The 25,274-nt window shown below is 51.6% G+C and overlaps 2 protein-coding genes across 2 annotated transcripts; one reads left to right on the top strand and one right to left on the bottom strand.

Moving 5' to 3' along the window:
* Positions 1–3,598: 3,598 nt before the first annotated feature.
* On the top strand, positions 3,599–13,452 carry Mgat4b (alpha-1,3-mannosyl-glycoprotein 4-beta-N-acetylglucosaminyltransferase B). Its single transcript, XM_034507297.2, has 15 exons — positions 3,599–4,012; positions 9,065–9,250; positions 9,346–9,486; positions 9,576–9,709; positions 10,115–10,161; positions 10,400–10,513; positions 10,711–10,786; positions 10,954–11,068; positions 11,315–11,445; positions 11,640–11,747; positions 11,830–12,023; positions 12,436–12,514; positions 12,593–12,680; positions 12,760–12,872; positions 12,956–13,452. Exons 1-15 carry the CDS (start codon positions 3,916–3,918, stop codon positions 12,977–12,979), a joined length of 1,647 nt encoding a protein of 548 aa, XP_034363188.1. The 5' UTR covers positions 3,599–3,915; the 3' UTR covers positions 12,980–13,452.
* A 1,323-nt stretch (positions 13,453–14,775) lies between these two features.
* Positions 14,776–16,915, bottom strand: Ltc4s (leukotriene C4 synthase). The gene is made up of 5 exons (XM_034507188.2): positions 16,758–16,915; positions 15,660–15,759; positions 15,513–15,583; positions 15,332–15,413; positions 14,776–15,030 (listed from the first exon to the last, which is right to left on the bottom strand). The coding sequence occupies exons 1-5, from the start codon at positions 16,813–16,815 to the stop codon at positions 14,889–14,891; spliced, it is 453 nt and encodes a 150-aa protein (XP_034363079.1). The 5' UTR covers positions 16,816–16,915; the 3' UTR covers positions 14,776–14,888.
* Positions 16,916–25,274: the final 8,359 nt, after the last annotated feature.

Here is a 25,274-nt window from a genome sequence, read left to right as displayed (position 1 = left end):
AGAGGGAGAAGGGAAGGGGGAAAATGTTATTTCTCTTCTTCTTCCTCCTCTTCCTCCTCCTCCTTTTTTTTAAAAAAGATCTATTTATTTACTTTATGTGTGTAAGTACACTGTCTCTGTCTTTAGACACTTCAGAAGAGGACATCAGACTCCCATTCCAGATGGTTGTGAGCCACCATGTGGTTGCTGGGAATTGAACTCAGGACCTCTGGAAGAGCAGTCAGTGCTCTTAACCGCTGAGCCATCTCTCTAGCCCCTTCTTCTTCTTCTTTGTATGTTTGTTTGTTTGTTTTCTCTGAGTAGTCTGGCTATCTTAGAACTCACTCTGTAGACCAGACTGACCTTTAACTCAAGATCTGCCTGCCTCTGTATCCCGAATGCTGAGATTAACGGTGTGTGCTGCAACTGCCTGGCTCTTTTACTTATTCTTGGCAATTTAGCGTGTGCTTGTATATGTAGGATCTTATGTAGCCCTGGCTGGCCTTGAACTGGCTTTGTACCCAAGGATGACCCTGAACTGTCTTTTAATTTTTTTATCTTAAAAAAAAAAATGTATTTGGGTGTTTTGCTCCAGTGAATGTATGTGTGTAGTGCTCTGGGAGGCCAGGAGAGAGCAGCTGATTCCCGTGTGAGCTTCCAGTGGGCGCTGGGAATCGAACCCTTTTCCTCGTGCAGAAGTGCTCTTAACACTTGAGCTAGTTACTGTTGCCTGGACTCTTAGTCCTCTTGCCTCCTCCTCTCAATCCCATCATAATCACAGTGTACTCACATACATAAAATATTTCTCTTAGCTCTATTCTTGACTTCCCCTGGGGTTGGACACCCCCTAGACTATCTCCAAAGGCTGTCCCAGAACATGGGCTGAGGACTGTGATCATAACAGCTGGGTATCTCCAGGCTTTTAATCCCAGTGCTGGTCTGCATAGTGAGTTACAGGCCAGCCAGGGTTTCATAGTGAGTCACAGACTCTGAAAAAGGAAGGTTTTGTGTGTGTGTGTGTGTGTGACTGTGCTTTCACTGTGTGAAAATCGAGAACAAAAGAGGAAAGGCCCACAACTGGGCTTTCAGAAGGAGAGCAGGATTTTTCTGGGCCCATATGGCTCCATTCTCCCTGAGTAGGTTCCTAGGATCTGATGCTGAACCTCAGGTAAAGGTGTATTGCCAGCCGCAAGGCGACATGCAGAGCCAGGAAGTGTCCGGAGGGACTTTAGGTGGCAAGCAGGCCCAGATTAATTAATTACTACAAAGGCAAAGACAGTGGAAAACAGGACACATGCCAGACAACGCTGCCATTTCTAAAGGAGAAGGCTGTAGTAGCCAGGCTGCTGTGAGGTCCTCCTCCTGAGACCCCTCTACCTAACCCCACGTCCTGTTGCTACAGAGGCCCCGCTCCCCAGATATCAGGACCTTCCCTTGTTCCTGTTCTCCTCCTCCAAGATAGTAATGGGATGGAGGAGATGAAATGTGATCACCGGCAGCCCATCTCCTTCACCTCCACTGGTTTAATAATTATTACAGTGTTTTCCTTAAATCATCTACTTAAACCATGGATGCACTTTTCTGTTTAGTTGATGTTGGTATTGAGTGCTCCACCACTCAGCTATGTCTCCAGCTCTAATATACTTTTGTTGCTTGGTTTTTAGATGTATTTGCATGTGTGCGTGCGCGAGTATGGCATGCTCACACACTGAACTTAGAAGTGTCTAATTCCCATAGAGCTGGAGTTACAGGTAGTCATTGTGAGCCACCTGATTAGGCTGCGGGAACCTAACTGGGGTCCTCTGGAAGAACAAGTAGTTAAGTACTTTAACCACTGAGCCATCTCTCCAGCCTTCTCGTTTGTTTTTAGGACAGTTCCACTGTATAGCTCTACTTGGCTCAGAATTTTGAATTTCCTATGTATATCAAGCTGGTCTCTGTTTTTGGGGTGTTGGGGGATGATGACACGGGCTCACTAGGTATGGCTGGCTTGGAACTCACAGAGCTCCTCCTGCCTCTGCTGCCTAGGTGTTGGGATCAGAGGAATGTTACACACTATACTGGCTCTACTATTTTGTTGTTGTTTTGTGTTTTAACAAAATTAAGCCTTTCTATGACTAAAATGAAGACCTGCTATTCTTCACAACCCAAAAAAGATGCCTATGAAAACAGGAAAACAAACCAGGATACTTTCCTTCAGAAAGTTCCAACAAGCTCAGGTGTGGAAATCAGGCTGTACCCTGCTCTAAGTCACTCCAAACTGTAAACAGTAGCTTTGGGGCTGTGCCTTGCCTTCTGTAGCTCCCCACCCCAACTGTGCCCCCAGAATCTCACTATGCAGCCTTCTTTAGCCAAGAATTCTAAATAGACCAAGGCCTCCTTGAACTCATAAGGATTCTCCTGTCTCCTGGGTATGGGTCACTGTACTGTGTGTGTGTGTGTGTGTGTGTGTGTGTGTGTGTGTGTGTGTGTGTATGGTAGCTTCTGGTTTACTAAGACCATCACCCACCCCATGTGCGATCACACCTCCCCCCCACACTCCTGCCTGCACGTCACCATTCCAAGCAGGGTCCTTCCGGACATCATACACATCTATGTAGGTGGCACTATCGTGCCATAGAGGCCATACGGAGATCGGAGAACAAATTGCAGGAGTCATTTCACTCCTTCCACCTGGTGGATCCTGAGGGATGGAACTCAAGCTTGGTAGCCGTCATCACTCTGGTCTTAGATAATAGCTCCATTTTACAAAGTATGGTTCCATTTTGAATGGCGATGAGACTCAAGAAGGGAATAGACTTGGGGCTTCCAAAATGCATGCCCCGAGGCTGTCTTGGCTCAGCGTGTCCTTTCATTGTGTGTCCAGTTCCTGATTCTGCAGAGGCCTATAGGGAAGTCTGTAATAAGTTTTTATATGAAGGTGCAAGAAGAGAGGGCAATAAAGTCTGAGGCGCCACTTTGCAAATAGGAGCCAGAGCCTCGCGTCACCCTGAGGACCTGTGCCCCTCTAAACTACAGGTTGACCCTGACTCCCGCCCACAGCATGCCTGGCACCGGGAAGCTAGCCGGCTGGCTCCGGAGGGTGCTCCACACCTACAAATAACGGCTCTGTTACTCCTGAGAGCGGCCCATTGTCCTCGTTCGGTAGAGTAGGAGCGCCTCCCCCGGTCCATAGCATACTATCCGAGGCACAGCAGAGAATGCCCTGAGAAGGAAGTACTGGTGGGCGCAGGAGAGGGCAGCGGGCACTTCTGGCTACCCTGCTAGCTAGAGACAACCTCAGCTCAGCTTCAACGGGCCCCTCCTAAGCCTGACCCTCTCGGTTTGGAGAAGGGCTTGAAGGTCTAGGTGTAGGAACTTGCTTATGGGATCCTCCTGAAAGGAGACTTGGGGGGGGGGGGGGGGAAAGGCACCTCCATCGTCTGCCCCTGCTGCACAATAGCTGACTCTCATTCATCACTACTGTAGCCCCGACTTTCCTGGGGCGGCTATTCTACGCGCGTGCCACGATCCCAAGGTGGGCCCACCGGGATCCCGGGAGCTGGCCTCCTACCCCGCCCCCTCGCCGTGCTCCCAGCGGCAGCGAGTGATGCGGCCCCTTTAAATCCCGGCCGCCCCGCCCTTCGCCCGTCGACTCGGCGGCGGTCCCGGATCCAGCCGGGCCGCGGCTCTTGCCGCCTTGCTCCAACCCTGCTCGGCCCCGGCCCAGCCTCAGATCGAGGCCGCCAGCGCCGCGCACCGCGGAGGAGCAGCCCGCACGCATCCCTCCACCCCCGTCCCCATTCCCGCCCTGCCCGTAGCTGTCTCTCCCGGGCCCGCAGCTCCTCCGCGCTCCGGGGCCGGGGCCCCCGCCGCCTCCGGGCCCCCGTGCCCCGGCCCCGGTCCCCCGGGCCATGCGGCCTCGGCCCCGCCGGCGCCCGCCGCGCACCGGGGGAGATGAGGCTCCGCAATGGCACCTTCCTGACGCTGCTGCTCTTCTGCTTGTGCGCCTTCCTCTCGCTCTCCTGGTACGCAGCGCTCAGCGGCCAGAAAGGTGAGCCCCCACCCCACCGCCGCCCGCTCAGGCCCGCACCGGGAACACCTGAGCCTCTCCGGTCCTCGCCCCACTTGTTTGCATTTGGTATAACGAAATTCCCTGGTCAGGCCTGGCCGAGGGGGGCGAGTGGTTACCAGATCCCCGTCTCCGTGTGGCGCTCAGAACTGGCCTCTGCCTGCGGTTACCCCATGCCAGGGGCGGGCGCTCCCACTGGCAAGTTAAGGACCTATGGAGTTCCCACAGAGGGGCAGAAACACAAGGTCACAGAGGTAGTTGTAACCATGTGTACCCAGAGAACCTGGTGCAAGCTCTTGAACAAGGAGCAGGCACAGTGTTGTTGGAGACAGGTGAGGAGATATAGCCAAGGCATCCATCCCCCTGCCCCATCCACTGCTGTGCTCTGCAGCAGCCCTGCTCCCGTAGGTGCTGTTCCCTGGGGGCCTACAGCCTCCTCCATGGCACCGGGCCCCAGGGTTCCTCTGTAGGGCCTCTTGAACAGCTAGCCCAGAAACCCTGATACGTGATCACTTTGTGGGGTTTCCTTGGCCCTCCCTGATGCAGCTTCGAAGCTTGGGCATGCTGGCCAGAACACACTGTGGCCTCCCAGCCTGGCCAGCTGTCTTGGGAGTAGAAGGACACAGGCCTTAGCACTGCTAGAAAGCCTCCTGAGCTAGTTTGAATGGTTTGAGCTGAGTGGGAGCTGAGGATTTCAGAGACCATGATCCACCCAGCCCGCACACAGGAGGCTCTGAGCTGCTTCCTTCCTGCCTGCCTTCTGGTCTTCCTGTCATATTAGGCTGAGGTGGGCTAGCTCTCTCCCTCCCTCAGGCAGGCTTTCTGTTCCCCAAGGTTATGCAAAATGAGTCGGGGGTGGGAGGGGTGTCTGGGGAAGAGGGTTGTGGCAAGTCCAACTCCTGGCACCAGGCTCTTGCCCAGCCCAGCCCAGCCCAGCCCAGCCCAGCCCAGCCCATCCACGACTCCTGTAGCACTTTCTCTGTTTTAGTGGAGGTCTTGAGAGAATCACAAGCCAGGAACTCTGAGGAGAGATTCGCTAGGGCCTGGCACAGAGATATTATGGGATGGGATGCACTATCAGGGGAGGCTATGGCCAGGGGACAGTTTGCTGAAGGTAGGGTGTGGCACCCAGAAGGGTACATTTTGAGCACTTGGGAGAGAAGCCATGAAAGGTTATGATGGCGATAGTGGAGCCACATCTGAAGAGCTGGGATCAGGTTTTCCCATTGTGGGTAGAGCCATTAGACTGTGACACATCCTCATTTGGTAGTGGTTCCTGTGTGCTTCCTATGACTGTCACATGTCCTCATCTGATGTTAGGATACCTCCTAAGGGAGCAAGTCAGGAGACTAGCATTCTGAGGGCCTGGGGAGCAAGAGGATCAGAGAAGAGTGGGGCTCAGATGCAGAGTTCTTCCTCCTAAGAGACCAGCCCAGGAGCCTGTAGGCATGGAGGCAGTAGTGACTGAGCCCACCCTGTCTGAGGGCTGTACAATTTCCATGGGAATCCAGCAAGGCCAGCTATCTAGAAGTCAGGAATCTGGGCTGTGGACCTTTCTCATTCTTCTATGCAGACAACTCAGTATCAAACCCAGCCAGTCAGCCACTAGATTGAAGCTGGTTTCCAGTTTGTAGCGGATATAGGGCTCAGGAGAGGAGGGTCCAGCACTTAGGGAAAGAGCAAAAGAACCGGAAGGGAGGATGTAGGCAGGGAGCCAGAGAGGAAGGAGCCAGCAGGAGCAGGGGTCACCCTAGAGCCTGGGTGAAAAATGGGAAAGACTCAGACTTGGCCAGATGCACCTAGGGTTCAGGACTGAAGTTCAAATCCAACCTTGGCTTTATCTGTTAAAGCGGCCAGACATTCGGGGGTCAAACTATAGCCTCAGGCAAACAGCTGCTAAGCTTACACTTCAGGGAGATAGATCCACCCAGTTCCTCCCAGTGTCCAGGCCCACCTTCTCCCTGGACCCTTGCTCTTCTAGTCCTTGGGGACTACACAACCTGGAGACAGAGTGGACACCTGTCACTCTCCCCCTCTCCTCCCCTCCCTCTTGCAGGTTTATAGTAGACCTTTGGCTGCGCTTGCCATCTTCCTGTGGCCCTAAACCTATTGCCCCTTCCCTAAGTACAATGTGCAAAGTTTATACCCCAACTTGGCTCCATAATCTGTTTTCTCTGCCAAGAGAGAGCCAGGTGGAACATTGTGGTTTGTAGTCCTCAGGGCATGTTAATTATCCTGCTTGTAAGGCATCAGAGGTTCCACACCCAGTATAGTCTATTCTGGTGTGGTCACTGCTGCAGTCCTCACCTGGGGCTAGGTCCACCCTGCTTTCCCGGCATAAGAAGGTATAGATGGAAGCAAGCCAAAGTCCTCTGCTTCCTCAGAAGGCCTATCCGGATGTGCTCCAGACCCAGAGAGACCAAAGAGTCCCCAAGACCTTACCACTGACCTACCTCACTATCCAGCCCACTGGAGATGCAGAGTGCCAGGATGCTCTAGCTTTAGCTTTAAGAATAGCCCATGATTGTGTGGTGGTGGCACACACCTTTAATCCCAGCACATGGGAGGCAGGGGCAGGTGGATCTCCAAGTTTGAAGCCAGCCTGGTCTTCAGAGTGAGCTCCAGGACACCCAAGTCTACACGAACACACACACACACACACACACACACACATACACACACACACAAAACCCTGTTACCCTGTTTCAAAAAAAAAAAAGGAAAGAAAAAAAGGAAAGAAAAAAAGAAAAGACCAACCCTTAGAGAAGTAATCACACAGCCTGAGTTTCTGGATTTGAAGGGTACAAGGACAAGAGGGGTCCTCCCAAGTCAGTAGACTTAGGAATAAGATTGCTGGGCTCTTAGAGCCAGCAACAGCAGGCAGAACAGGGCCAGGAGAATATGGTGTGCGATTGCTTAGGGAAAGGGCCTACGGGTTCTGAGAAACAACAGCAGAATTGGTGTGTGGGTGGTAGCTAGGCCCAGGAACCCAAGGGGCCCATTACCTGCTGGTAAACAGCACAGGCCTGGGAGGGAAGGGAGGCCAGGATAGGGATACAGCTGTGCCCAGGCCTGGATGGTTAGGATGATTCGGAGACCTGCTACCCACCATGACCTACCTGAGGCAGTTTAATGCAGGCTCAGCTTACTTTGAGAACAGAGTAGGTCTGGTGGAAACATATACTCTTGTTAGACCAGTGTTACTTCCCCTGTTCTCTTCCATGGCCTCATCTCAGGGCTGCTTGGGATACTGCCAGTTGCACAGGCTGCCCCTTAGCTTCACTATGAGGAAAGAGCGGGGACTTCCCATGCAAGCTGTAGAAGGCACCTGTCTGTCTATGCCACTGTGAACTACTTTCCTGGCTGGCTCTGATGGCCTGGGCACCTCTATCCCTCAACCCTGTCAGCTGTGGGTATAGCCCAATGCTGGGAGGGCAAGCTTTGTGGGTGGGCTCTCAGTATTCAAGGGGTCAGGTTTCCTGGGTAACTTGGCCTCTGAGCCCAGCTCTGAGTCTCACAGACCCTGTAACTTGATTCCCTCTTCTTCTTAAACCTGGGTGTGGCCTGGGACATTAGCCTTGGATAAGGCGGTGTAAGATTGGGGATGGCTGTTGCTGCTCAGATAAGAGATGCCTCCACTTGGCTCTCCTGTCCCCAAGCCTCTCTTCCTCTGTGTTCCTTGCCTGTGACTTAAGTAACACTTAGCCCTCTGCCTTGGTTGCTTGCAGGAGGAAGTAAGTGTGTCCTGAAGTGACTCAACTTGCTTCACCTTTGGTTTACAGACACTAGGAATAGCTCACTCCAAGGCCTTTCTGGGGCTGTTTTGCTCGACAAGGATTTGGTGCCTGGGGATGGGATGGGAGTTGGAAAGGCTTCCTAGACTCAGAGACAAGGCCTTGAAGGCTAGGTCAGATGATGTGGGATTCAGACAGAAGAAACAGTTTGTGCAGAAGCTAGACATTTGACAAAGGAGAGGGAGGTGTATGTGATAGCAAATAAAGAGGGCAGAAGCCAGCCAGCTAGCCAGCCAAAGGCCGTGAGCGCCCAGGCTGGCAGGAACTGCTGGCCCCTCGCCACCAAAATGCTATTTATCCCTCTTGCTCTTGATCCCTGCCAGACCAATGAGGCCAGGTGCTTCTCACCCTGGGGACTCTTCTCCATCCTCACACTCAGTGTCCCAGGTGCACTGCTAATATCTGGACCCAGCTACTACCAGCTCTGGAGTCATTTGAGGTTGGGACGCCCGCTAGTTAGACTCCTGGGCTAGTTGACTTCATGATTTCATCGGTTGATCTGAGCATGCAGGTGAACTGGGCTAGGGGTGGGTGTGAGATGGAAAGAACTCAGCGAAAGAGTAGTGACAACCATGCTCGAGGAGCAGCCTCTCCCCCCTCCCCCACACCCTGCAGGAACACATAGTCACAGGTCCTCTGCCCAGGCTCAGTCCTTAGGGCTAGAGTCTGGGGAGGCTGACTGTGCCCATGAGGTCTTAAGAATGGGGTTGTCTAGTCTCCAAACCTTGAAGGAGGGCAGGAGAAAAGTAGAAGGCTGGGGTTTAGGCGCTCCTTGAGGGAGGGCTGTGTCCTTGTACCTTGGGTGCAACTCTGGATGTCTGACTCCTAGCAAGGGGCACAGTTTGCAAAAGCAAGGGGATTTTGGGATGGGAGCCAGTGGATGGAGAGGATTCAGTCAGGCCGTTCCAGCCTGTGCTTAGGACTGGGAGGAGGTCATACCCCCTTCCCACCTTATACAAGGCATCCTTATTCCCACCGATCCACATTAAGGGATGAGATAATTGGGTGGAGGGAGTGTTAATCCTCTTGCTGGGGACTTTTCAAACCCCAGCAAGTGTAACTTCACATCAGTGTAACTTCACTTGAACTGGTATGTGCCTCAAGATAGTTGGGGCGTGGCAGGCATATCCTTACAGGTTTGCTGTTGCAAACAGGTGTTCAGTGATGACAAGGACTGGGTCTTCGGAAGGGGTGTTTCCTGGTATTAGTCTCTGTGTGCCACCTCCCTACTCTCCAACAGGTGACGTGGTGGACATTTACCAGCGCGAATTCCTGGCTCTGCGAGACCGTTTGCACGCGGCTGAGCAAGAGAGCCTGAAGCGTTCCAAGGAGCTAAACCTGGTGCTGGAAGAAATCAAGAGGGCTGTGTCGGAGAGGCAGGCGCTGCGGGACGGAGAAGGCAATCGCACTTGGGGCCGCCTAACCGGTGAGTGCCAGCGGGATGGGGTAGATGGAGGTCTGCAAAGCTGGGCTGTTTTCAGACCCAGCAAAATCTCACCTGGGCCTTTCTCAACCACCCAGAGGATCCGCGACTGAAGCCGTGGAACGTCTCTCACAGGCACGTACTTCATCTGCCCACCGTCTTCCACCACCTGCCGCACCTGCTGGCTAAGGAGAGCAGTCTGCAGCCCGCAGTGCGAGTGGGCCAGGGCCGCACCGGAGGTATGGGCGTGGCCCGGGAGGGGCGAGTGGCGGGCAGAGAGGCTGTCCCCCGGAGCCCTGTCCAGTGTCACCCCTCCGCGCCCCTGCAGTGTCCGTGGTGATGGGCATTCCGAGCGTGCGGCGCGAGGTGCACTCGTACTTGACTGACACATTGCACTCGCTCATCTCGGAGCTGAGCCCGCAGGAGAAGGAAGACTCAGTCATCGTGGTGCTGATCGCAGAGGCGAGTGGCCCAGGCCTAGGGATACAAGAATAAAAAACAAACAACGACTTGGGGGAGGGGGAGCGGGAGAGGGAGACGCGCGGGGTGGGGAGATGACAATCAGAATTGTAGTCATAAGTTTCATGCACAAATGGATCAAGACAAAAAGTTAAAAAGAAAGATGCATCTTTGCGCCCTCTTGTGGAGAAACTGGTTCCCTTCAACACCTGCCTGTATCTTAATAGGCTGCTTTCTGAGGTAACCGTGACCACAGCTAGGCCCAGCCCCAGCCCCACCCCACTAGGCACTTAAGATAGGGAGCCTCACTCCCGTATATGGGGGCATCTGAAGCCCGCACTCCTGCCCGAACCCCTTCCAGACTATTTGGGGTGCTATCTAAGCTAAATGTATTTGGTCTTCCCACAGACTGACCCACAGTACACATCGGCGGTGACAGAAAACATCAAGGCCTTGTGAGTACAGGCAACTGGGAAAGGTTGCTGGAGGGAGGATGGTTTGCCTCGTGTGGGGTGGGGCTTCCCTTGTCTTTTAAAAGAGGGAAAGTATGTGAGGGCCTTGCACTCTCTGGAGCCCCAGTGCCTCAGTAGGCGAGTGGAAGAGGGGCATCTGCTTAGAGGCAGGTCTGGAGAGCTCCCACCCGTCATTGACCCTTGGAGGCTGCACACCCACTGGGTCTTCCCCCTTACCTAGGTTCCCCACAGAGATCCATTCTGGGCTCCTGGAAGTCATCTCCCCTTCCCCTCACTTCTACCCTGACTTCTCCCGCCTTCGAGAGTCCTTTGGGGACCCTAAGGAGAGAGTCAGGTACTTATATTCTGTGCCCTCAAGACGCTGTCGGTGCTTGGCCACCATCATTGTCTCCTTGGAGGATGCTGTGGGCGTGGGGTAGGGGTGGGGGTGGGCAGAGTGGGTCCTACCTGCCTCACCTCAGTGGCCTCTCTGTGGTAGCCACTGGAGGTAGAATTGCCTCTGCCTCTGAGGCTCCCCCTCCTGGCCCACAGGTGGAGGACCAAACAGAACCTCGATTACTGTTTCCTTATGATGTATGCACAGTCAAAAGGCATCTACTATGTGCAGGTCAGCCTGAAGCTTTTCTCCTGCCCTCCCTGAGCCCTGTCTGACCTGAGTAGTGAGCCTTGACTGCTCACCCTGGCCTCCCCTACACAGGGTTACACTTGGGTGAGGGACCCACTAATGCCCTTTGTCAATCCGGGGTCCCAGCTCCCTTCTGTTCCTCTCTGCAGCTGGAGGATGACATTGTAGCCAAGCCCAACTACTTGAGCACTATGAAGAACTTTGCCCTCCAGCAGCCCTCTGAGGACTGGATGATCCTGGAGTTCTCACAGTTGGGCTTCATTGGTAGGCTACTCCTGTGCCGTCTCCACCTGTGCCCTCTGTCTACTGTCTCTCAGTACCTTGCTAGTGAGCCTTGCTGGAAGTGCCCTCTGTATGAGGACGTCCCAGATTCCCCAGTGCTGCCCTGTCTTCTTGGGTCACACGTGCCCAAAGGTTTGCTGTGAGACATTTCACATGGTCCCCACAGGGGTGAGAAAAAAGGGTTAGTAGTACCCCAACTCAGAGCCTTTCCCCAACTTCTACCCTCAGGGAAGATGTTCAAGTCACTGGATCTGAGCCTGATTGTGGAATTTATCCTTATGTTCTACCGAGACAAGCCCATCGACTGGCTCTTGGACCACATCCTGTGGGTGAAAGTCTGCAACCCCGAGAAGGATGCGGTGAGCAGGGGATACTGGGAATCAGTACTGGGAAGGCGGGTCCTCGGCCGCCAGCTCACATTGTATTCCTGGCTATGCCTCTATAGCAAGGAGAGGATATTGCTGGCTGAGGAAATCCCCTGGTTATCCTAAGGAAAGACCCATATCCTTGAGTGTGGGCTGACCTGAACCCTAAGGCACCAATTTGTTCACAGAAACATTGTGATCGGCAGAAGGCCAACCTTCGGATCCGCTTCAAGCCGTCTCTCTTCCAGCATGTGGGCACTCACTCATCACTGGCGGGCAAAATCCAGAAACTGAAGGTGGGGTGTGGCACACAGTGTGGACAGACTGTGGTAGAGGCAGGACTGGAGGGCGGCACTCATGCCTGCTGTACCTCCCTAGGATAAAGACTTTGGAAAACACGCTCTACGGAAGGAGCATGTGAACCCACCGGCGGAGGTGAGCACAAGTCTCAAGACGTACCAGCATTTCACCCTGGAGAAGGCCTACTTGCGAGAGGATTTCTTCTGGGCCTTTACACCTGCCGCAGGAGACTTTATCCGGTTTCGCTTCTTCCAACCACTGCGCCTTGAGCGGTCAGTGCTCCCTGGGAAAGAGGACAGGGTGAACATCAATTAGACGCCTCTGCATATAGTCCTGGGTCTTTAGGTCCTCCTTCTATAACCACTGAGGTAACTATTTGCCCCATCTAACCCCACCATGCCTCAGTTTCCTTATTGAAAAGCACTACCCGTAATAGTACCTCTTACCTTGTAAGGACTTAGGCAGGTAGATCTTTAATCCTTAATGATACCTGTTACTACAGTCTCAGGGTGAGGCCCTGGCTTCCTTGCACAGCTCATGGATTATCCAAGATGGTGCCTAACCTCTCCCAGCACCTGGATACCCATCTAATATATTTTAGCCCAGGCATGGCCTTCTCTCCTGGGCTTGGACAGTAGGCCTGGGCAGTCCATCTTTACTCACAGGCCTACTTGGCGTCTGTAGGTTCTTCTTCCGAAGCGGGAACATTGAGCACCCAGAAGATAAGCTCTTCAACACTTCTGTGGAGGTGCTGCCCTTTGATGTGAGTATGGGGATGTGGGTGGGAGCTGATAGCGCCTCCTTCTGGCCAGATACTCCAGCCCTGCTGCTTTGCCCTTAGAACCCCCAGTCAGAGAAGGAGGCCCTTCAGGAGGGCCGCTCAGCCACTCTCCGGTACCCTAGGAGCCCTGATGGCTACCTCCAGATTGGTGAGTAGGGCAGGGCCTATGCGGCCTGGGCTTTTGGGTGTTGCTTCCGTGTTTGTGTCTAGCCACTGCACTCCCACAGGCTCCTTCTACAAGGGTGTAGCTGAAGGAGAAGTGGATCCTGCCTTTGGTCCCCTGGAAGCACTACGTCTCTCCATTCAGACTGACTCCCCGGTATGGGTCATTTTGAGTGAGGTAAGATCGGCTGGGATAGCACTAACCAGCTATACCATAAGAAGTCCCAAGTCTCCTGCTCATCCTAAGCCTGACTCTTCCAGATCTTTCTGAAAAAGGCCGACTAGAAGGCTTCCAAGGGTGCTCTGTGGCCGGCTCTGGAGCCCACGGTTCCAAGGGTGTTGCTGCTACTGCTGCTGCTGCCCCAGAGGACCAGGCATATCCATCCCACCTGGAGGGTTCTGCCTGGCAGGCGGCTCGGGCTGGCCTGGGGTTCACCGCTGGCCCGGAGGCCCCAGAAGCTGGTGCTGCTCCTGCCCGCCGGGCCGCGGGAGAGGCAGGCGGCCCCCACACTGTGCCTGAGGGCCGGCCTGCTGCCGCCCAAAAAGAACTGAATCGAACCGTTTGCCCCTGGCCGGTGGTCTTGAGCCAGGCCATTAGAAGAGCTTTTTCTTGGGTGCCCGCTGTGTGCGGCGCAAACACTGGAATGCATACACTACTTTATGTGCTGTGTTTTTTATTCTTGGATACATTTGATTTTTTCACGTAAGTTCGCATATACTTCTATAAGAGCGTGACTTGTAATAAAGGGTTAATGAAGTATGTGTCTCATAGGTGAATGTTTCCAGTTCTGGCCAGGCGTTTGCATGTTGCCTGCCTGTATTTGGCCTATCATCTTGGTTCCCAAAACTTGCTGGTGGTGGGGAGGGGGAGTGGGAAGGGGAAGGCTGGCTCACCTGTGCCGGGAGACTATTATCCAATATTGGCTGGCTACTGCCTGGTTATTTGGTGAAGGTGACTTTGACCTCTGTCATGCCAAATCCCAGACTCTCCTTTATCTCCTTTACCATGTCAAGTATTTGTTGGCATACCTCAACATAACGTCATCTTTACTTGGCAAGAAAGTTGTGACAACTGAGTCAGTAACGGGGGTTTCATGCACCCAAAGTTGTACCTACTTTTCCTGTAGGAACCCCTGTCCAACGTGTTCTCAGATCATCTTGATCTAGCATCACATTACCCAGCCCAGCTACTGCACAGACCTGAGTCCCTGAGTGCCTCAGAAGGGAAGTATTCGACAATTTCTTTGACACCCCCCCTCGTTCCCACACACTTAGTCCTTAGTATCTTTTCCCCCTTGTCTCATATAATAGGATCTTGGTGTGTGTGAGTGGGGGGCACACTGTTGGAAAGGCATTGAGACAGTCAGGGAGTCCTGGAACTCACTGTAGCCCAAGCTGGCCTTGAAGTTATACCTCAGCTTCCCAAGTACTAGGATCACAACTATGAAACACAACGCCAGGCTCATACTGTGATCATCTGTAAAATAAATGGGTCATCACCCATCTGAGGGCTTTCCCACACATGGTTAGGCCTTTTTTGAGAAGCATTTTTGCTGGCCAGGTTAAAAGTCATTTAGAGATGTGTTGTCACTAGGTCTCCCCAAGTCTGGTCCTCTTCAAACATCCTGAGGTCCACTTGAGAGAACCTATCACTGACTACGTTTTGATCTGTGAGCCTTTGCTGGGGTGTCCTGAACACCTACACTGATCTCTGTTTGGAGATCTAGTGCTGATCAAAAACAGGGACCCAGATCTCATTTGGGGAAAGATGGATTGGTTCTAGTTGTGAAGTCAGGGCTGGGTGTTAAGGAAAAGAAGGCATACAAGATAGAATCCAACAACTGAGGCTCAGCCTGAGAGGAAGGTGAGCCCCAAGTGCAGAAAGGTGGGTGAAGGGCGGCTACATCTGGAAAGAAATGTCAAGGTAGAGGTAGCTGCGCAGGCAAGGTGTTGTCTAGAAAACAGTACAGTGAAAATGGTGAATCCAAGCTTGCCTATGCCGCCTCCCAAAGCCCAGCTGTATCTGTCTAGGGTTGGGGCCCTCCAGGCTGCCGTAAGTGATCCTCTCAGACCCAGAGAACTCAGACAGGACGGTCGTGGGAACTTTAATTAGAAACTGGGATTCGGAGGCTGGCACCCCAGCGCTTTGTTCGAAGATCTCCAGTTCTGCTGACTCGGAGGTCCTTCGTTCGCCTCAGGCCATCGGCAGGAGCACCTGGAGCCGTCTGAAGAGCGCTGTCCGCAGCGCGCCGGGGAGGAAGTGGACTAGCAAGCCCAGCGCAGCCATCGCCACCAGCAGCCAGAGTGCGCGCGCGCTCGCGTACAGAGGAGCCAGCCTGCGGGCGGCGCTCAGCGGGAGCGGAGCCAAGGCCCCGCCCCCACACAAGACCCCGCCCCTTCCACGCTAGGACTGCCCCTAGGCCTAGGCTCTATCCCTCCAGATTAGGCCCGCCCCACAGGCTCAGGCCCCTCCCACGCCGGGCTAGACCGGCTCGCTTGGTCTAGGTCCGCCCACCCGCCGTCCCCAGATCTCTTTGCTTGGGTGCCCTGTGGCCAACCGCCGCCTCCCACCCATAGAACGGGGTCCCGGAGCGACCCTCCCCTGCAGTGCTTTCCCGGAAGTCCCGCCCGAGTTACCTGAGCTGCGCGGAGCGCGCGTATCCCTGGAAGTAGCGGAGGCGCGCGAACAGGTAGAAGAGTCCGCACAGGGCTGCGGCACCTGCGAGAGGCGAGGTGGTGCGGTGCGGTGAGCACGCGCTCCCGCCATCCGGGGATCACCCTCCCCCACCCCCGAGTGTGCCCCAACTCTGCCTCACACCTTCGTGGAAGAAGATGCCGGCGACCCAGAGTGTGGCGAGGAACAGCGGAAAGTACTCGCTGCAGTTTACCCTGCGTGGGGTGGGCTGGGTGAGCGCGTGGCCCGCCTGGGCTGACACCCGAACCCGCCCGGACCCGCCGCGCTCACTGGGCTCGGAAGACGCGCTCGAACTCGGGAGGGCCAGAGGTGAGCGGCGGCGACACGTGGAAAGTCCTTCGAGCAGAGATCACCTGTAGGGAGAAGTAGGCTGCGGCCGTGGGGGTGTGGGAGTCAGATGTGGTGCCCCACAGTCCTGGGGCGGGATCCGTCCCCAGGTTCCCTTCTTGCCTCTCCCTGAGCGACTCCCTTCTAATGCCCTTCTACCACCGGCTCCATCAGTGGTGTTCAGTGGAGAGGCCCAGTAGGCCTGAGGGTTGATTGACTAGGATGATGCATGCCTGAAACACCTGTCGGTGGGAGGAACCTTAGAAGACTTTACTCCTGAACGATTTGGCTTGCAAAGCACAGGCAAATGCCCACCTCTCCTGCAGGTCTAGATCCCAGTCTTTTAGTCCCAGAGTATAGGCAGTGTCCCAGGACAAAATTGGTTGTATTCCTTAAGGAACAAGGAAGCACACATCCTGTGCCTAAGGGACCCTGGTTTCCCTTCTACAGAATCAGCCAGAAGGGACCCTGCCTCAGGCCAGAGTCAGTCAAGCTTGGGTCTGGGTACCACCATACAGTGGCATAAACTCTTGTCTCAGTTTCTCTGTATAGACATCATGGACCCAGCCCTAAATTTGGCTGATACTGTGCTCCAGATGCCTGTAGTTGGGACTCTCCCAACCTAAAGCCTAAGCCCATAGCTATTCCACTAGTCATCATACTCCCACAGATACCAGCTCCCACCGCAAGGCAGGCACCTCAAGTGGCCTCTCAGCAATATGGCCATCCTTCACCTGGTCATCCTCAGCTGACCCATGCACAGTTTCCTCTGCTTCCCTGTAGACACTCCTTCGGGACTTCATCCCCACTCCAGGGAAGTGTGGACTCCTCACTGGGACTTAGGCCCGTCAACACCCGAGACTCCAGTAGTTCTTAAATTGCTTGGACTTTGGTACCAGGAGCCTAGGCTAGAAGCCTCCTGTCCTTCCCCTAGGTCTAGGCCTGCCAGCACCCCAATTCCCTACCCCAAGAGCCTGACGAATAGAGAACAGCCCGCATGGGTATGAGATCCATCCACCTCCCAGACAGGAGCCAGCCCACCTTGCAACAGAACTCCCACGAGGGTGACGGTAGCCAGAAGAGCCACATCGTCCTTCATGTTGCCGGCCACAGGCAGAATTAGCTTCTTATCACCCAGTGTGCTACTCAGAAGCTGGCCCAGGAGAGGAAGAGCCTCAGCACTCCCCACCCCTTTGCAGTAGAGGCGGGGAGGGGTGGGGGCATGACTGTATCCACAGAGGCTGGATACAGCCTGGCCAGGCTGGGAAGGTAGAAACCAGGGCTGTGGACAGCTTGGCCACTGGCCTCCAGTTGTTCCTGGCCCTTCTGTGCTTAGTTCTGGGATGGAAGAGCTCAAGCTGCTCACCCAGCCCCCTCTGGCTGCTCACCCAGCCCCCTCTGGCTGCTCACCCAGGCCCCCTCTGGCTGCTCACCCAGGCCCCCTCTGGCTGCTCACCCAGGCCCCCTCTGGCTGCTCACCCAGGCCCCCTCTGGCTGCTCACCCAGGACCTCTATAGCCTTGTGTGTTTCCAACTATCATGTCACCTATACCCTGTACCCTTGGTAGTTTCCCACTGGACTTTCAGATCTTCCCTTCATACAGGGTTTACCCTAGGCTCTGGGCTCCTGGACTCCCAGCCCTGACTTCCCCTACCCCAGTGATTACTTAACCTGTATCCGTACCCCTATCCAGGGCTACTCTGTAATGTCTAGTGCTGACATACCCTTCCCAACTCCCTATGGCTTCATAATCTTGTTGTCCAGGTATCCTCAGCCACAATGGACCTACCCACATTCTTGTTCTTTCTAGGCATCCTGAGGCCCACCCCCCTCAGAGCCCCACAGGCTCATGCATGAAACCATTTATCCTTGGGCTATGGAGAAATATTTGTCTCTAGGCCAGTGTATGTGCCCAGCATCCCACTTGGCTCCAGGCACTGACCCTTCCCTTCCTTAGCCTAGTCCTTCCCATACCAGACAAAGCTAACAACGTCCCCACTGCCAAACTTGTGGTGTAGACATGTGTGCCGAGGCTGACAGAAGAGAGACCCAGTTCTGGAAACTTCATCAGCAGTCTGCGAAAGGAAACTTAAGAGTATGGGAGCTGGGGGCTCATGTTGTTGAGCCCTGGGGGCCATCTTGTCTGGTGTGTGCTCCTTGACTGTTCTTTCTTGTGAAATTAGCCACTTCTCTTTTCCCTTGAAGTTGGTTTGAGGTAAGTTTGGTCAGCAGTGGCAAAATCCAGATCGATCTAGAAGAATGGATGAAGCCTCAGGTGCAGGGGGTAAACCAGCATAGGACAGGAGAGGGCGTGTACTGGGGAACTAACTGCCTAATTGCCAAGTCCTGGGCCACTCTCCTGTCCCTGCAGCCAGCTTGGCCATATCCTGGGCGTCTTAAGACTTCGGGGTCAACCTTGGGGGCTGTTGTGCGCTCCCCAGAACTCCTTCAATCTCTTATGCTCATCAGTGCCCTCAGGAGATCTGAGGCCTTCCAGCTGGGGCTCTGCAGGTTTCTCAAGGACAAGAGTTGGGTCAACGCTGGTCCTTGCTTTCCACCAAAGTGTAATAGCATTATCTGGTGCTCTGAAATAGAGGAATGGGCAGGACACAGGCATTCCAGGGCAAGACGAGCTGTAGCCTTAGGCTCCGCCTTACTTTTCAATGTTCTCCCTCCCGGAAGCTGCTCTGTCTGCAGACTCCTGATCTGTCTCACATGGAAAGTCCTGAAGTTTGGAACCCAGGCACTGACATGGTGCTGGCAGGCCATGCTCCTCTATGCCCATGTGAGTAGTGTACCTGTCTGCATGCCTGTCAGCAAACAAACATATCTATTTCTGTGAGAGTGGGTGCTCACTGGTGTAGGCTACAAGCAAGTCTGCATCTTGTGTTACTTCGGGCTTTTGCTCTGCCAACCTTACATTTCCTCCGAGGCCCATATGTCCTCTAGTCAAAGTTCATTCTCTCTGGCCTGGCAACAGGAAACAGAGGCTTGACCTCAGCAACTTCTCAGGAAGTCTCTGAGCAGATGTTCAAAGCAGAGACAAGGGGCTTGGTCTCTGACTCCCTCCCTGCATCCTTTGAGTCTTCTGTCTTGTACTCAGTTTGCCTAGCTTCTGAGGACTTTACTGGGCCTGCCCACCCTCTGACCAAAGAGCCGGTCCTGCAGGCACCAGCATCTTCTTCCCTGAACTCTGCATGGTGTACCCTTCCTGACTCAGTCCTTAAATGGCCCTGAGGAATCTTCTGAATGCCAAGTTCACGGGTAACCTCTGACAGGTGGAAAGGTCAGCGGACCATGAGGGTAGAAAGAAGTCATTGCTACAGCACTGGACTTCAGCCACAGTACACAGTCAGGCCCTTGACTCAAAGCTGTAAGTAAAAGGTACATGTGTGCCGGCAATCCCTGCATGTAGGAGGCTGGGTCAGGAGTCTTAGGCCAGCCTGGGCTACATAAGAGGCCTGCTTCTATTTTAGACTCATGAAAAAAAAACCAGAGAAAAATTCCTGTATGGCCAGGCAGTGGTGACCCAGGCCTTTAATCCCAGCACTCAGGAGGCAGAGGCAGGCAGATCTCTGAGTTCAAGGCCAGTCTGGTCTACAGAGCAAGTTCCAGGACAGCCAGGGCTACACAGAGAAACCCTGTTTCAAACAAACAAACAAACAAAAAAACCCAAAAACAAACAAACAAACAAAACTCACCACTACCAAAAACCAACCAGATACAACATTTCCCACATGCTAATAGCCAGCTTCCTCCAGTGTTTAAAGTTTTATCTTGTGTAGCTAGAATATGGGCCTGCAAACAGCTCCTTAGCATGGATAGAATGCTAGGGGATCAAGAAGGATGCTAAATTGTGTTGGACACACAAAGCCATATATTGTTTGATTCTGTAAACATGAAGTGGCCAGAAAAGGCAAATTATACTATAGAGGGTGAAAAATGCATTCTGTGATTATCTGGGGCTGAGAGCATTGGGGTGGGCGACTCCTTGTTCAGTGTGTGTGAGATACTGGAGATTGAATTCGGGGCTTTGTATGTCCTTAGCAGGTGCTTTACCACTGAGCTGTATCTCCAGGCCACTTTTTATCTTACATTTTTTTTTTTTTAATAGGTTCTCACTGTTTCCCAGACTGGCCTTAAACTCATTCTATCTCAGACAAGCCCTAGAATTGTGCTTTTTCCCCTCAGCTGGGATTATTGGTTTGCACCAAAAAACCCATGAGCATCTTAAAAGATCAAGGGAGGTGTGGTAGTACACTCCCTCAATCCCAGCACTTGGCAAGCAGAGGCAGGCAGAGAGAGCTCTGTGAGTTCGAGGTCACCCTGGTCTGCATAGTGAATTCCAGGCCAGCTTAAAAAGTCTCTATTCCTTCCTAAAACATTTTGAAGTATTTATTCATTAGTGTATATGTGTGTACATGTATGGGTGGGTGGGCACATACGCAGGCTCAAAAGAGGGTGTCTGGTCTCCTCGGTCATTCTCTGTTTTTTTTTTTTTTTTTTTTTTTTTGAGGCTGGTCCTCATGATCACACAATGACCACTCTTTACCCCAAGCTGCCCATCGCCAGTTCCCAGAATGTTCTTAAAGTGGTTTGTGAACACTTCTCAGCCTTCGGCTAAGGTCAAGTATGAAAGTGACTTATTACCATAAGTCACTTTTTGTTTGCGCATTTAGGTAAACACTAAAAATACTTTAATTGTATGTTTATAAAGTTGCTTTTAAAAGCAGTACAAGCCGTTTATGGTGGGCCAGGCTTGTAATCCCAGTATTCAGGTGACTGAGACAAAATTTTGGAGTTTGAGATCACTTTGGTCTGCATAGTGAGTTCCAGGGCATTCTGACTAAGACTTCTCAAGAAATTAAACAAACAAACTAATTAATTAATTAATTAATTAATTAATGGACTACAAAGGATGTATTCTTTTCATCCAGGCCTTCTTCCCCAAATACCACCTTTAAGAAAATTAAGCGGTTCAACCAGGTGTGGTGACACATGCCTTTAATTCCAGCACTCAGGAGGCAGAGGTAGGTGGAGTTTGAGGTCAGCTTGGTCTACAGAGTTCCAGGATAGTCCAGGGCTACACAAAAGAAACCCTGTCTTAAAAAACTAAACAAACAAACAAAAAACCCAAAACAAAACAAAAAACCAGTTACCCCAGTAAATTAACACGGATGGATATGAGCCTGTTCTCTAATCTATACATTGCTAATTTTCATTACTAGAGGCAAACTATTTTGTATAGAAAAGAGGTTTTATTAGAGACACAAAGTCCGAATAGCAGGCTGCTATACAGGTTGTTGAAGGCTGCAGGCTGCTGGGGGCTATGTGTCTCACTCTGTGTGTGTGTGTGTGTGTGTCTGTGTGTGTGTGTGTCTGTGTGTGTGTGTGTGTGTGTGTCTGTGTGTGTGTCTGTGTGTCTGTGTCTGTCTGTCTTTGGTGAGAGAGAGAACAAATAGATACAGCATGGACCATATTCAAATTTCCACAGTTATCCCAAGTATCCTTTTCCTGGTCCATTGTATTTAGCTGAAAACTATCCTTAATTTTCACCTAAAACAGAATTCCATTCCTCAGTCTGGCTGTTTGTTTTAGTTTAGTTTGTAGGGTTACTTTGTAGCCTCAGCTGGCCTGGAACTTGTGTAGACCAGTTTGGCCTTGAACACATAGAGATCTGCTTGCCAGTTAAGTGCTGGGATTACAGGTGTGCACCACCATACCTGGCCTTTGTTTTTCACCATCTTAACACTGTACAGTGTCTTTGTACTCAATAATGTATATTGGGTGAGGGGGGGATGAGGCAAGGTCTCATATATTCATGTAGCCCCATACTGAGTATGACTTAAACTCCTGACTTTACTGCTTCCACCTCCCAAATATTGGGATTACAGGCATTTGTTACCATGCCTGGCTATATACATTGGTTTTTTGTTTATTTCATTCATTCATTCATTCATTTTATAATGTTAAACCAAATTGACTTTCTTGCTATATTGCTATTTGGTCATGGTGTATAATTATTTTGTATACCTCCAGACTCCATTTATTAGTCTTTGTTGAAGATTATCAACACTTTATTTATTTATCTATTTATTTATTTACTTATTTTTTTTGGCTTTTGGTTTTTCGAGACAGGGCTTCTCTGTGTAAGCCTGGCTGTCCTAAAACTCACTCTGTAGACCAGGCTGGCCTCGAACTCAGAAATCTGCCTGCCTCTGCCTTCTAAGTGCTGGGATTAAAGGCATGTGCCACCACTGCTGGACTCACTTTAAATCTTCAAAATGTATTTTATGTCATCATTATTAAAATAAAGCCAAGATTGAATTGGGTATGGTGTGTACACCTAAAGCCCTGGCACTTAGTGAGACAAAGGCAGGAGAACCACAAATCCAAAATCTGTAACTTAGTGATACCCTGTTTCAAAATTCAAAGTCAGAAGCCTATTGGTGGTGAAACTTCAAGTGCTGGCCTAGTGTGCAGTGGGAGGAAGAGGGGGCTCCTACTTTGTGAACCACCCTGGTTCAACACCCTCTTAGAGGAACTCAGTCATGGCTGAATTTTGTTGTATCCCGGCTGAGAACTAACACCTAGTAAAAGGTGACTTAGAGATGTCAAACAAACCAAACTCCACAGTTTTGTAATCTGTGATGATGTCACATGTCTAGACATAGAGTTCATAGCTGACAAGCTCTGAAGGAAGTCTCTCACTCCAGGACCCTGGGATTCCGGTCCATGTAGCCCTGAACACAAACTTCCCTTTTCTGACCCTCAGCTGCTTCTTCAAAACCTATTTTTGGTAATGTGCACTGTTGTTAAGGCAACACTTTATCTTCATTATTCTCTCTGGTCTCCTTTGTAAGGACCTACCAGTGAGTTTGCTTCTCTGTCTGTCTGTCTGTCTGTCTGTCTCTCTCTCTCTCTCTCTCTCTCTCTCTCTCTCTTGCTCGCTCTGTGTGTGTGTGTGTGTGTGTGTGTGTGTGTGTGTGTGTGTTTATTTATGTGTCTGCCTCTGTCTCTCTCTGCCCCCTCCTTCCCCACACCTCCTCTCTTTTGGATAGGGACTTCCAGCTGGAATTCACTTTGTAATCAAGTGTGACTTTGAGCTCTTGGTCTTTTTGCCTCTACCTCCTAAGTGTTGGTGTTACAGGTATTCCCATCATGCCCGGTTTTTATTTGATACTGGAGATTGAACCCAGAGTTTCCTGAAGCTGTGCTTCCTAAGGAGCTGCATCTCTAGCACACCCAGTCATTTCACCGTAATGAGTCATAACGAGTTGAGCATCCTCCCACCAAGGTAGTCTGCCAGGGATGGGCTGCAGTCTCCCTGACACAGGCAGAATCCCACTTTGGTTCCTTGACTTTCAGACTCAGAGGTATCAGAAGAAGACAGTCACATGGGATCTGAACTGCTCCTCACTCTGGGAAGAGTTTGAGCATCTGTAGGTATCCACCAGGGACTGGTTCCAGGACACCTTTGCATGCTAAAATCTGCAAACATCTTATATAAAATGGGGTAGTGTTTACATATAACTTACATACATCCTCCCATGTCTTTAAACCATGCCTAGATGACTTGTAATTCTTAATACATCACCAACATTATGTAAATACTGTTTGGAGAAATAATGACCAGGGAAAGAACTCTGCAAGTGTCTGGTACAGAAGCAAGTTTTTGTTTTCTGAGTAGCTGTCATTCAAGATTGATTAGATTCTCATATCTGGAATCTCTGTGGACAGAAAGTAGTTTCAAAAATCATATTGTAAGCTGGATGTGGGTGAAGGCAAGAGGATCATGGGTTCAAGGCCAGCCTGGGTTACATGGTGAGACTTTGTCAGTGGCAGAGCTCTTGTTTCGCACAGACAAGGTGGCCTGGTTTTGATTTTCAGCACCATAAGAAACAAGACAAGACAAACCCCTACCCCCAACATTATTGTATCCAGGAAGAAAGACTTAGCATTACCCTTGAAGGATGCGGGGGATGGGTGGTGCTCATTTTGACTTTGCTTGAAGGATGCAGGGGATGGGTGGTGCTCATTATGAGCTTCCTTGAAGGATGCAGAGGATGGGTGGTGCCCATTATGACCTCAGTTCTTTCTCCATCTGGCCCCTATAAGAATTGAGGAGGCCCTTATTAGCAGTGGGTTACTGCAGACTCAGCCAAGTGTATGCTGGGTGCCAGCTGTAGGGCTTTGTGTAGTCCCAGAGTGGAGTGTGATATTCAACTATTGATGTGATCCCATCCCTTCTCACCTAAAACCTCCTCTCATTGGACAATGCCCCAGCCTGTAGAATGAATGCCCCAGCCTTCCACCTTTACAGTCTTGCCAGACTACTATTTGTGTTGATGATGTTTGTTTTAAGACAGGGTCTAACCCATGCTGACCTTGAGGTTTCTATGTAGCCAAGGATGACCTTGAATTCCTGGTTCTTCTGTCCTGATTTATGTGGTGCCATGATGAAACCCATGGATTTATGCACGATGGTAGGCAAGCACACTAGCCACTGAGTTACACCCTATTCTGCAACCCCTTTTTTGTTTGGGTGTGGGTTTTTGTTTTTGAGACATGGTGTATCTGTATAGCCCTGACTGCCCTGGAACTTAATATAAGACCAGGCTGGCCTCCAACTTGTGGCAGTCCTGTCTCTGAGTGCTGGGTTACACGTGTGTGTCGCCACAAATGGCTCAAGACTAGTCTAATTCATCTATTTCAGAGGAATAGACTCTCTAGCAGCTGGTTGGGCCATTGCATTAGTAACATCATGTTGACTGTCAGGATGGGCAAGCAATGCCACATCCACTGGAAGCTTGGTAAGAGTAAATACACTGCAGAGGGTGAGAAGCCCTGGACCCTCCCAAGCTTGCTCTCTGCGAGGTCCGCCTAGAAGTACCAGATGCCCCCTCAAAGGAAATGTAAGTTACTAGGCATTTTGCTACCTATCACTGAAAATGGATCATCAGGCTTGGTCTCTCTGGGCTCTCATATGGGAATCCCACTATGACTCACTTAGACACAAGGGAAGGCAGCCAGCTGTGAGTGGGGCTCAGAGCAAGAAAGGGCTTTGTGCCAAGTGAGATGGTGTACACTTTTTTTTTCCTTTTGTGACAGGTTTTCTCCATGTAGCCCTGGCTGTCCTGGAACTCTCTCTGTAGACCAGGCTGGCCTCGAACTCAGAAATCTGCCTGCCTCTGCCTACTGAGTACATGCTGGCATTAAAGGCATGCACCACCACCACTACCAGGCTGTGGTGCACAATTTTAATTATGCATTTGGGAGTCACAGGCAGGTAGATTTTTAAATTTTTTCTTTCTCTCTCTCTTTCTTTCTTTCTTTCTTTCTGTCTTTCTTTCTTTCTTTCTTTCTTTCTTTCTTTTTCTTGTGTTTTGTTTTGTTTTTTTTTAGACAGGGTTTCTCTGTGTAGCCCTGGCTGTACTGGAACTCACTCTGTAGACCAGGCTGGCCTCGAACTCAGAAATCCGCCTGCCTCTGCCTCCCAGGTGCTGGGATTAAAGGTGTGCACCACCACTGCCAGGCTAGATTTTTTTTTAAAAATTA

This window comes from Arvicanthis niloticus, chromosome 6 (genome assembly GCF_011762505.2).
Source record: "Arvicanthis niloticus isolate mArvNil1 chromosome 6, mArvNil1.pat.X, whole genome shotgun sequence".
Taxonomy (NCBI): Eukaryota; Metazoa; Chordata; class Mammalia; order Rodentia; family Muridae; genus Arvicanthis; species Arvicanthis niloticus.
The sequence above is the reverse complement of the archived record's forward strand: the minus strand, read 5'-3'. Positions and strand labels throughout refer to the sequence as shown.

Bases quoted from the DNA above. Each gene is read 5' to 3' on its own strand.
- Ltc4s (XM_034507188.2), bottom strand. From the start codon at position 16,815: ATGAAGGACGATGTGGCTCTTCTGGCTACCGTCACCCTCGTGGGAGTT. The intron at 15,760-16,757 runs GTGGGCTGGCTC...CCACGGCCGCAG, and splicing joins CGTGGGAGTTCTGTTGCAAG to CCTACTTCTCCCTACAGGTG. The intron at 15,414-15,512 runs GTGTGAGGCAGA...CGCCTCTCGCAG, and splicing joins CGGCATCTTCTTCCACGAAG to GTGCCGCAGCCCTGTGCGGA.
- Mgat4b (XM_034507297.2), top strand. From the start codon at position 3,916: ATGAGGCTCCGCAATGGCACCTTCCTGACGCTGCTGCTCTTCTGCTTG. The intron at 9,251-9,345 runs GTGAGTGCCAGC...TCAACCACCCAG, and splicing joins CACTTGGGGCCGCCTAACCG to AGGATCCGCGACTGAAGCCG. The intron at 12,873-12,955 runs GTAAGATCGGCT...TGACTCTTCCAG, and splicing joins TATGGGTCATTTTGAGTGAG to ATCTTTCTGAAAAAGGCCGA.